The sequence below is a fragment of the Sinocyclocheilus anshuiensis genome, unplaced genomic scaffold (genome assembly GCF_001515605.1).
Source record: "Sinocyclocheilus anshuiensis isolate Anshui unplaced genomic scaffold, SAMN03320099.WGS_v1.1 scaffold392, whole genome shotgun sequence".
In the NCBI taxonomy this organism is placed as follows: Eukaryota; Metazoa; Chordata; class Actinopteri; order Cypriniformes; family Cyprinidae; genus Sinocyclocheilus; species Sinocyclocheilus anshuiensis.
The window spans coordinates 3,533,474-3,545,470 of NW_015557091.1; the positions used below are offsets into that span (position 1 = coordinate 3,533,474).

Genomic DNA, 11,997 nt, shown 5'->3' on the forward strand with positions numbered 1-11,997 from the left:
AAGAGTCATTTGTTTAGGAATCGGACTACACCGGTTGCACTGTGTGGTTCTGATTTATTAAAAATAATTCACTCAAAAGACTAATTCATTTGGGAGTCATTTAGACGTAACTGGTTGCACTGTATGGTTTTGATTCACTAAAAAGAACTGGTTCAAAGAGTCATTTGCTTAGGAATCGTACTACACCGGTTGCACTGTGTGGTTCTGATTCATTAAAAGAACTCACTCAAAAGACTAATTCATTTTGGAATCATTTAGACAACTGGTTGCACTGTTTCTATTTGATTTACTAAAAAGATCGGCTCAAAAGAATCATTTGGAAAACTGGTTGCACTGTATGGTTTTGATACACTAAAAAGAACTGGCTCCAAGAGTCATTTGTTTAGGAATCGGACTACACCGGTTGCACTGTGTGGTTCTGATTCATTAAAAGAACTCACTCAAAAGACTAATTCATTTTGGAATCATTTAGACAACTGGTTGCACTGTTTCTATTTGATTTACTAAAAAGATCGGCTCAAAAGAATCATTTGGAAAACTGGTTGCACTGTATGGTTTTGATACACTAAAAAGAACTGGCTCCAAGAGTCATTTGTTTAGGAATCGGACTACACCGGTTGCACTGTGTGGTTCTGATTTATTAAAAATAATTCACTCAAAAGACTAATTCATTTGGGAGTCATTTAGACGTAACTGGTTGCACTGTATGGTTTTGATTAACTAAAAAGAACTGGCTCAAAGAGTCATTTGTTTAGGAATCGTACTACACCGGTTGAACTGTGGTTCTGATTCATTAAAAAGAACTCACTCAAAAGACTAATTAATTTTGGAATCATTTAGACAACTGGTTGCACTGTTTCTATTTGATTTACTAAAAAGATCGGCTCAAAAGAATCATTTGGAAAACTGGTTGCACTGTATGGTTTTGATTCACTAAAAAGAACTGGTTCAAAGAGTCATTTGCTTAGGAATCGTACTACACCGGTTGCACTGTGTGGTTCTGATTCATTAAAAGAACTCACTCAAAAGACTAATTCATTTTGGAATCATTTAGACAACTGGTTGCACTGTTTCTATTTGATTTACTAAAAAGATCTGGCTCAAAATAATTATTTGTTCAGGAATCATTTGGAAAACTGGTTGCACTGTATGGTTTTGATTCACTAAAAAGAACTGGTTCAAAGAGTCATTTGTTTAGGAATCGTACTACACCGGTTGCACTGTGTGGTTCTGATTTATTAAAAAGAACTTACTCAAAAGACTAATTCATTTGGGAATCATTTAGACAACTGGTTGCACCGTTTCTATTTGATTTACTAAAAAGATCGGCTCAAAAGAATCATTTGGAAAACTGGTTGCACTGTATGGTTTTGATTCACTAAAAAGAACTGGTTCAGAAGAGTCATTTGTGTGGGAATCGGACTACACTGTTCGTCCTGAATGTTGAGTCACCAAAAAGAACTGTCTAATAAAAGTATTGCTGTGCTGTTGTTATTAGCTATATTAGCTATATAGTAATTTACACTTTATTGATTCAATTTGCTGTTCGACAAACAATGGTTTAATATTTTATTACATTATTAAGCCTACATTTAATAGGCAACTTTTACATTTATTTACCTTATGATCCACATTTTTGCTGTACAAGTTGCACATAAGAATCAGTCACTGAACAAATAATAGTTGTTAAATACTAATCTGAATAGCCTACTGCAAATACTACACATTTCACTGTTTTGAGAATGACCCTCTGCTTAATTAAAATATTATATAGCCTATTTAAAAAATAATTGTAAATATAATTTTCTACAAACATGTATCATATTACTGAATGTTTCTGCATATATAAATTAAATGAATAGGCCTATATGTGAAATGTATGGAAGCCCGTTTCCGCCACTGAATAAAAAATAAAAAAAGATTATTGTGACTTTTTATCTTACAAGATTCACTAAAAAGAACTGGCTCAAAGAGTCATTTGTTTAGGAATCGGACTACACCGGTTGCACTGTGTGGTTCTGATTTATTAAAAATAATTCACTCAAAAGACTAATTCATTTGGGAGTCATTTAGACGTAACTGGTTGCACTGTATGGTTTTGATTAACTAAAAAGAACTGGCTCAAAGAGTCATTTGTTTAGGAATCAGATTACACTGGTTGTACCATGTGGTTTTGATACGTTGAGAAGAACTGGGTGAAAAGACTCATACAGTGCAAACAGGTATGTCTAAATGATTCCATAAATGCTTTTGCTTCACTGGGAAGAACAAGAACTGGGAATGTCTTATCAGAAGACTTTGCTGTGGAGAGCAGGTTGTAAGCTGTCGCTCAATCACTAACGTCTGTGTATGCATAAAGAAACTGGTGAAGATGGCAGCGATAATGCTCATTTCAGTGGGCTGTCATGAGAACAGCCAGCTGGAGGAGATTTGTAGATGTAGGACACACAGTGCTGAGTTGATTGACAGCAGTCAATCGCTCTATTTCCATTGTTTCAACTTGACATTGTTTTATGGGAGAAGCAAACTACTGTTAACACTGCTGTCATGTGTAATAAAACCGCTTTTTGTGTCTCTGCAGGACCGTGTCCACGCTCCACGCCCTGTTAGTTGGCCTTTTCTGCCTCTACATCCTGTTCTTCGATGAGGCCGTCAATCAGGACCCCGTATGGTGAGTGCTCTGCTGTTAAACCGACCGGTCACACTGCATGCAGGGCATGCTGGGAAAGCGCTGCTCTTTACCGATGACTCTTTACGTTACTGTTTTAAGGTGATCTTGTTGTAAATCTCAGTGCCTTGTCCTCATCTTTACCACAACAGGGGAGATCCTACTCTGGTGAAGATAAACGTGAGCATTACTACAGGCTACCTCATATCTGGTGAGAGCTTACTGCAGATATCTGATAGTGTTTGGAGTGCTGCATTATGCATTAAATGCAAGACATTTTGGGAGTTTATTGTAATATTGAGAGTTAGATTTGAAAATTCAAGTATTTTTTTGTACTAATGCTCCTGATTGCATTTTTGTGGGTTTCTAGTAGATTAACTTATTTAAATTGTTGGTTATCCCATTTTCAACAAAGAAACACCTCTCTAGAAACATTTCACCATCTCTGTGACCATTTTAACCTGGTTGCAGATGATTCTGTAAAATGTCTTATAATATTATGTTTTTGAAGGATGATGACATTTGTGACCCTGGACCACAAAACCAGTCTTAAGTGTCAATTTTTCAAAATTGAGATTTATACATCATCTGAAAGCTGAATAAATAAGCTTTGTTAGGATCGGACAATATTTGGTCGAGATACAACTATTTGAAAATCTGGAATTTGAGGGTGCAAAAAAATCAAAATATTGAGAAAATCACCTTTAAACTTATCCAAATGAAGTCCTTAGCAATGCATATTACTAATCAAAAATTAAGTTTTGATATATTTACAGTAGGAAATTTACAAAATATCTTCATGGAACATGATCTTTACTTAATATCCTAATGATTTTTGGCATAAAAGAAAAATCTATAATTTTGACCCATACAATATATTTTTGGCTATTGCTACAAATATACCCCAGCGACTTGAGACTGGTTTTGTGGTCCAGGGTCACATTTCAATTTTTTTCAGATTTCACTTTCATTTTTTTTTTGCACTTGATGATTATTTGATGAGCTTTGTTTCAATTAGTTTTTTTCTATTTTGAGTTGTCATTTTTTCTCATAACTCGTTACAAATTTTTTTGACCAATATAATGCAATTATGTACTTGATGTACATAAGTTGAAATTGGACTAATTTATCATTAACTGATGAAGAAACATGCTTTACAGTAAAGTTTAATTTGTTAACATTAGTTAACTACATTAATATGAATTAACAATGAACAGTACTTCAGAATGTTTTAATCTCCACGTTAATTATTAATACATTTTTGGTAACACTTTACAATAAGGTTCCATTAGTTAATGTATTAACTAACATGAACAAGCCATGAACAATACATTTATTACAGTATTTATTCATCTTTCTTAATGTTAGTTAATGAAAATCCAGTCGTTAGTTCATGTTAATTCACAGTGCATTAACTAATGTTAACAAGCACAACTTTTGATTTTAATAATGCATTAGTTAATGTTGAAATTAAAGTTAACTAAGATTAATAAATGCTGTAGAAGTGTTGTTCATGCTTACTTCATGTTAACTAAAGTGGTTAACTAATAAACCTTATTGTAAAGTGTTACCACATTTTTCAACCAATTCATCAAACAACTAACAAATGTATTTTTATTAACCAACATTAATAAAATGCTGTAAAAATATATTTATCATTGTTATTCATGTTTGTTATTCCATTACCTTATATTAACAAATAAGACAAAATTGTTTATTAAAAAAAAGTTTAAATTAGACCTTTATTATAATGTATCTTTTTTTTTTTTAGTTTCAGTTTTTCAAATTATATTTATTTCAGTTTATGAAAATGTTTTTTTGTGGTATGCCTTTTCATTTTTATGGTAGTAATGCTTGGTGACTTGCATATAAATTGATGGTTCATGTAATATTTGTGTTAATTTTCTAAAAAAAAAAAAAAACTCTAAAAAATAAACCAAAATAACATAGCCTGACAGCCATCAAAGGTATACAGTTTTGGCAGAGGCTTTATGGAATCTGAAACAAGGTTAAGATGACCACAGAGAAACATGTTTGTTCTGCAAATGTCCATAGATCAGTGTTTCCTTGTGAATTGTGGGTATATTATAGGTTGGCCATATTATTAGTAGTTCTATGAATGTATTAATCACTGTTATGGCAGTGTTTTCTAATTCTTATTCCTTAAAGTAGTTCTGACTCTTCTTGCCTTTTCTGTGTTTTTCAGATCTGCTGCTTATATTTTACTATTGGAGAGCAATAGGAGACAAGTTTTTTGTAATCCACCACCTGGCAGCATTGTATGCTTACTACTATGTACTGGTGAGTTCCCTGTTGTCTCGTAACAGAACATGCAGGCAAGATGGGAAAGAGACAACCAAGAGTGAGCAGTGGTAGTGTCAGTTGTGCAGCTGGTGCTGAAAGCTCTGTGTTCCCTGGCTGACGCTCCACGACACGAGAGTGATCGCTAAACCATAAACAGAGGAACAGGATGGTCAGAAGGATTTGTCCCTGTTAGTACATGACTTTCTGAAATACTTCTGATCTGTCATTTCTGTGGCATTGCAGGCAAATTGCAGCATTTTGTGGGCAAATGTTTTCGGATAATAACATGGATAATTGCTAGTTTCATGTTTCTCATTTCAATCTGTGGTCTTTTTTTCCGCACAATAATTTAAACTTGTATCAGTATTTCATGCCTATTTATGTATTTATTTATGCATTCATTCATTTATGCATTTATTTATTCATGCAAATAGCTGTGTAATAAGTAGGATAATGAACTGTCAGCTGGTTTTTATGACAACATAAACCCCATCATGTTGAAAAAAGATTTCTCTGTTGGAGTTTATTTACCAGTAATGACAGACTGACTGTACATTATCTTAAATAAATGTCCAGGAAATACTGTAGAAAGAACTGCACCCTGTCATTCTGGTCTAGTGACCTTCTTTGGGTATTTTTAGCTAAATTTGACCCCATATATGACCTGTGACCTTCTCTGAATTTAAAGTTTTTAAGGTTCAGATTTAGAACAAAATGTCCTTGGTCCTTTGTTTTTAACTGCTGCATGCAAAGGCCTCGTTTGTAGAATTTTTTTTAAATTTAATATTAAGGATAAATCATGTGGTTGACTAATCATCCAGCAACTAACTTGTTGATAACCTAAGTGAGGTTGAATAATTAATCTAATTTTGAATTACATTAACATTAAATAACATGTTTTTGCTTTATTCATTCATTTATTCATTCATTCATTCATTCATGATTTATTAGTTTGCACAGTACAGCTGTCTTGGAAAATTTTCATTTAAAAATGTTTGAAGCACCATCATTTCATAAATGCATTTAGACTGATGAAAGCTTTTATGCTTCTTGAGATTGAGGCGTTCTGTTGTGCTCTGTCTAGTTAAGAACACAATAACACCTCTTATTTAAACAGCTTCCAAGAAACTTGTCTGTTTTGTGCATCCCTATATAGAGTATTCTTTGTTTTTTGTTAAAAATGGTCTCCAGATGGTTGCAGTTACCAGTCCAGATCTTTTGCTACTAGACTACACCACTGAGGCCACTACTGTTCACTCTTGGTTCAGTTGTACGGTTACCCTCTAGGTCACCAAGTTCTGTAGCTGACTATGGTTATGATGATGATGGTATTTTTTGCATGGAATGCTCATTGACGTTTATGCAGAAGTCCATTCTCTCCTCTTCAACTCTACCTCACTGCCAACCCCCCCCCCAGCAACTCCATCGGTCAGTTCTGGCCGGCTTTCGGCCCAAACTGCACCAGATTGGATTGTGTGCATGTGTTGATGCTCGCTGTTCCTGTGGTGCTGTTGGAGGGTTCCCTGTGTGCATGCTCTGATACCTTCCCCTGCTTTGAGCCGATCTTCCTCCTAAAGCCTCTCTTCTAAAACCTAACAACCACGTCTCAACTGCAGGATGAGTAACAGCGAGAAAGCACTTGTTTGTTGGGCTGTGTCGAGATGCTCCACACTCACAATATGAGAAGGTTTTTGCTGAATAACAGGTTGATCTGGTCCTCAGCCCTAAACATTTAAAATAGCATCTGTTGATGCTCAGTTGTTTGGCATGAGTCATTCTGTAAAACGGGTGCCTAAAACAATTAAAGGTGATATTTAAAGTCACGGTCTATAATGTTTTAACAATTTTATATATGTTGTTAATAGGCATGTTATTTTTTTATTTAGTACTGACCCGAGTAAGTTATTTCACATAAAAGACGTTTAAATATAGTCCACAAGAGAAAATAAGTTGAATTTATAAAAATTACCTTTTGGTTTTCCAGCATCTTTTGCATATTTGAACCCTTTCCAACAATGACTGTATGATTTTGAGATCCATCTTTTCACACTTGAGGACAACTGAGCGACTCATACCCAAGTATTACAAAAGGTTCAAAAAGTCACTGAAGCTCCAGAAGGAAAAACGATGCATTAAGAGCCTGGCGCGTGTGTGTGTGTGTATATATATATTATATATTTATATAGATTATATTTAATTATTTACATTTTTAATTTTATATACCTTGTAATAACTACATATGCTATTGAATGAAATCTTATTAAATTCTTATTAACTTTAGTTAACTTATTAAAAGCTGTTAATTGTTAAAGTCATTAATAGGTAATCCTCACAGAATGACCTGACATGGTAACATGTTTTCTGGGTCATGCTTGCACACTATGTGTTTACTAAATGCATGAATGGTAAAAAAGAAAAAGAAAAAAAAAAAGTGTGATCAAAAATACTGTATTCAAATTATTTATTTTTTTTGTCCAGTCACAGTTTTGTGCATACAAATACATACAACAGAAACTCAAAGGGCACCTGTTAATGTAGAAAGACCATGACAAATGATTTTTGATGGTCTAATTAATTGTCTTGGCTTGTTCATTTCAAAAAAAAAAAAAAAAAAAAACCACCCAAAAGATTTAAAAAAAAAAAAAAAAAAAAGCCACCACAAATTAAAAACAAAAATCCTAAAAATGCATCTGGGGCAGCGACTTTTCATATTAATGGCTTTATTGTTGCTTACATACCCTACAGTTACCTTGCACTGATTTAATGCAACTTTGAGGATCGCCTCAAACCTGAAAGTGCATTTTGTTGTCAGGATGTAGACCATACTGTCACTGGTCACTCTTATGACTGCCATTTCAAGCCTTTTTCTAAATTATTATTACAAGATAATAGGTGTAATTTAACATGGAGCTGGAAGTCTTCTGTTGGGTCTCAGTGAGTAATTAAGTCTGTCGTTGGAAATGTCATTCGTTGTTACTGTTTCCTGTGTTTAGAAATGCTATTAGTGTTAAAACCAGAACTTTTAAGTGTCTTTTTGTTAATTATTGCCGCCTTCCCAGGCTAATATCCACCTTATTTTTATCATAAGCATAATGTACCCCATCAGTCTCTTCAGTGCTTAATAATTTTGCTTCATCTTAAGAACAGAGCGTTTCGCTAAATTTAGCACTGACATTTAACCTTTAATGTTCTATCAAACTGTTAGTCTATTTTTTTTTTTTAGAAGTGGAATAAAATCTAATTAATTTGTCAGTGTCGTTCGATTTGTTTCTCATAGTGCATGTCCAGCGAGTCTTAAATGGTGTTGCTGCTTCTGTGTCGTTCGTTCTTTTTGCATTTTTTCTCAACCTTTTTTTTCCAAGAATCTGTCTGTCAGTCTGTCTTTGTCCCACTTAACATGACTTCTTGAATAACGCAGCCTCACTTCCTCTGACCAGCAAAACCCTTCATGCAAAAACTACCAGTGTCACTGTTAGTCGGGTTTAGAGATGAGGGATATAGGCTTGGCTGATCTAGATGGACTCTCTCCTGTCTTGTCTGCTGTCCTGCTGTTATGGAACTCTGAGCAGTTACTGAAGCCCAGTTACAGTATGGACTTACCAGTACCTAGGGGTACCAGCATGCATCTGCTAGCCAACCTGATTATTTTTTTTTTATCCTTGATTTTATATGGTCCATTTTGCAGTAAGTATGCTAATGCATGTTTTAATTGCAGACCTCAAGGTAAGTGTTATCGAGATGCCAAATGTTTATTCTCTTGCTAGAGGAATGATAATGCCAAAACTGGTTTGGAGAGGAACATTTAATTGGAATCGGTCCAAATAATCCTCTCTTTGCAAGGAAAGGCTATTAAAGGCTTCATTTTCTGACAAAACCTGCATGGCTGACCATTGCTATACTAATACAGTGGGATCCAAAAGTATAAGACCACATAAAAAATCTGGGATTTTTTTAAATTTTTTTTTACCTAGAAATAAAGTATTAGCGTTTTGGAAAAAAAATGTAAATAACATTTAAATGATTCAAAAATGCTTAAAAGGGATAGTTTACCCAAAAATGAAATTTGTCATTTATTCACCCTCAAGTCGTTTCTTTTTTTCTGTTGAAAATAAAAAGATATTTTGAAGAATGTGGGTAACCAAACAGTTGATGGTAGCCATTGACTTCCATAGTAATTTTTTTCCATACTATGGAACTCAATGGCTGCCGTCAACTGTTTGGTTACCAACATTGTTCAAAATATCATCTTTTGTGTGTGGAACAGCTTGAGGGTGAGTAAATGATGTTACAAAGTCATAATCAAATAAATATGACGTGAACGACTTTGTTCATATGGTTAGATTGCGTCCACTGAAGCACAAGATGCTCTTTGGATCGTTCTCAAATCATGCTGAAAAACTTGATCATCAGGTTTTAGACAAACTTGTGGAAATCATGCTGCTTGAGAGCTGCTGTCATTAAAGGGATATTTCACCCAAAAATGAAAGTTCTGTCATTAATTACTCACCCTCATGTCATTCCAAACCCATAAGACCTTCGTTCATCTTTGGAACACAAATTAAGATATTGTTGATGAAATCCGAGAACTTTCTGACCCTCTATAGACAACAACAGAACTTCCATATTCAAGGCCCAGAAAGGCAGTATGGACATTGTTAAAATAGTCCATGTGACATCAGTGGTTCAACCGTAATGTTATGAAGCTACGAGAATACTTTTTGATGTGACTAATAATGTCACATCATCTAATAATGACTTTATTCAACAGTTTCTTCTCTTCCTTGTTGCGTTCATGGGAGTATCACTACGACGCATGCGTGTGCATTCCTCTGCTTGTAAACAAGGCGTAGTGCATCCGGGTTTTACGTCAGAACACCGGCTCCTGTGTCAGCAGCACAACATGCATGAGTCGTGGTACTCTCATGAACGCGTGGTGAAGACTGACACGGAAGAGAAGAAATTGTTGAATAAAGTCATTATTTTTGTTTTCTTTGCACACAAAAAGTATTCTCGTAGCTTCAAAAAATGACGGTTGAACCACTGATGTCACATGGACTATTTTAATGATGCCCTTACTACCTTTCTGGGCCTTGAACGTGGCAGTTCTGTTGCTGTCTATGCAGGGTCAGAAAGCTTTTGATTTCATCAAAAATATCTTAATTTGTGTTCCGAAGATGAACAAAGGTCTTATGGGTTTGGAACGACATGAGGGTGAGTAATTAATGACATAATTTTCATTTTTTGTTGAACTATCCCTTTAAAGCAAAAAATATAAGAAATTAAATACTAAAAAATTCTGTTTTCATTTTTCAATTGAACTTTTCATTTTAATTGCTATATAATACAATAATATATTCATTTCAATAATTATAATTTGTAGTGAAGAATTCACAATAGAAAGTTTTTCACTCGTGGTATCAGACATTTGGACCACACTGTATGTGCCTGACAATATGTGGCTTATTTGAAATGTGGGTTGTTATTACTGAAAGCACAGTTTTGGTTTCTAATTTCATAATTAACGTTGTTAAAATCATCCTGTTATCCATTTATATTAATTAATTCAGGGATTTTTAAATGGCAAATATCAGTAATCTGAACAAAAAACTAGTTTGTTTTAGTTTTGAGCCAGATTATCTAATTTATTCTGCTTTATTTATTTAGTACATAATTGAAAACAGACATTTTTTTCATGATTTATTTAATGCATGCAGTTGACAATATTAGCGTAATCACTCTAATTGTCATGCATTCTTCTACTCCATACGTGGATGTAATTTTACTTACATTGTAAGTAAAAAATTGTAAATCCTCTACATATTCTCTGAAAATAACAAGCTAAATATAGACAATAAAAACTGAAGGACATTATTTGATCTTAAAATAAATCCTATATTAATAGAATAACTATCCATGCAACCCTTTTTCTATTTTCTATATTTTTTTGTTTACTTTGCTCTTTTGTTATGTCTGTCAGAGTGAAGTATCATAACTCAGCACTGAAGCAATTACTGTGGGTACCTGACAGCAGGAGATATTGAGACTGTTGGAGCTGATTCATGAGGCTTTGCATTTCTATAACTCGTGTCCGTGTCATAGTTTGTTTGTTCTTCACCTTGTGTTTCCAGGGTCAAGGAATGTTGCCTTATTTTGCTAACTTCCGTCTGCTTGCAGAGTTTTCCACACCGTGTGTAAACAAACGGTAGGTATTTTTCTGATTAAAGTACAAAATATTTACATCTTGAAACCATTAAAGACAACATGAGATATGAATTAACACTATTTACTTTGTGTTTCTAGTTTTATTGTGTGGATTCATTATTATGATTTAAAATTATTAGCTATAGTATCATGGCTTAACATTGTGTCCTAACTGTAACATAACATTTCCAGCATTATTATTATTATTTTTACTTTTTTTTTACCATTATTTGTTATTTGCATCTTCTTACCAAAATTAAAAACACAATTAGACAAAAGCAAAGCCAATCTGTACCCATGTAATTTATTATTTAAAGTGGTGCGGGAGTTTTGACCAAAGACATTTCATTGTGGGTTCACCCAAAAATAAAAATTTGCTGAAAATGTACTCACCTTCAGGTCATCCAAGATGTAGATGAGTTTGTTTCTTCATCGGAACAGATTTAGAGAAAGTTCCATCGCTTGCTCACCAATGGATCCTCTGCAGTGAATGGGTGCCGTCAGAATGAGAGTCCAAACAGCTGATAAAAACATCACAGTAATCCACACAACTCCAGTCCATCAATTAACGTCTTGTGAAGTGAAAAGCTGCATGTTTGTGAGAAACAAATCATCATTAAGGCATTTTAAGTGTAAACCGTTGCTTCTATCCAAAATATGAGTTAATAATAATGCTTTCTCCAGTGAAAAAGACATCTAAACATATTTATTTAGAACTGTTTTGGACTGCTTTTGCTGGCTTGATCTGTGCATATTTCTCTCCTAAATCAGACAGTAAGAACTTTTTCACTGGAGAAAGCAGTGGTTTAAAGTTTATATATATA

At 34.0% G+C, this 11,997-nt stretch overlaps 1 protein-coding gene across 4 annotated transcripts in view; it reads left to right on the forward strand.

The window, feature by feature from the left end:
* LOC107677262 (transmembrane protein 56-B-like) overlaps window positions 1-11,997 on the forward strand; it is a 23,582-nt gene that overhangs the window by 9,553 nt on the left and 2,032 nt on the right. For 3 of the 4 annotated variants that reach the window (XM_016472100.1, XM_016472099.1, XM_016472102.1), the window contains 4 exons: window positions 2,582-2,671; window positions 2,821-2,879; window positions 4,875-4,969; window positions 11,101-11,174. In XM_016472100.1, coding sequence (XP_016327586.1) covers window positions 2,582-2,671; window positions 2,821-2,879; window positions 4,875-4,969; window positions 11,101-11,174 — 318 coding nt within the window. The remainder of the gene's footprint in view (window positions 1-2,581; window positions 2,672-2,820; window positions 2,880-4,874; window positions 4,970-11,100; window positions 11,175-11,997) is intronic. The other variant, XM_016472101.1, reaches the window with a different exon arrangement.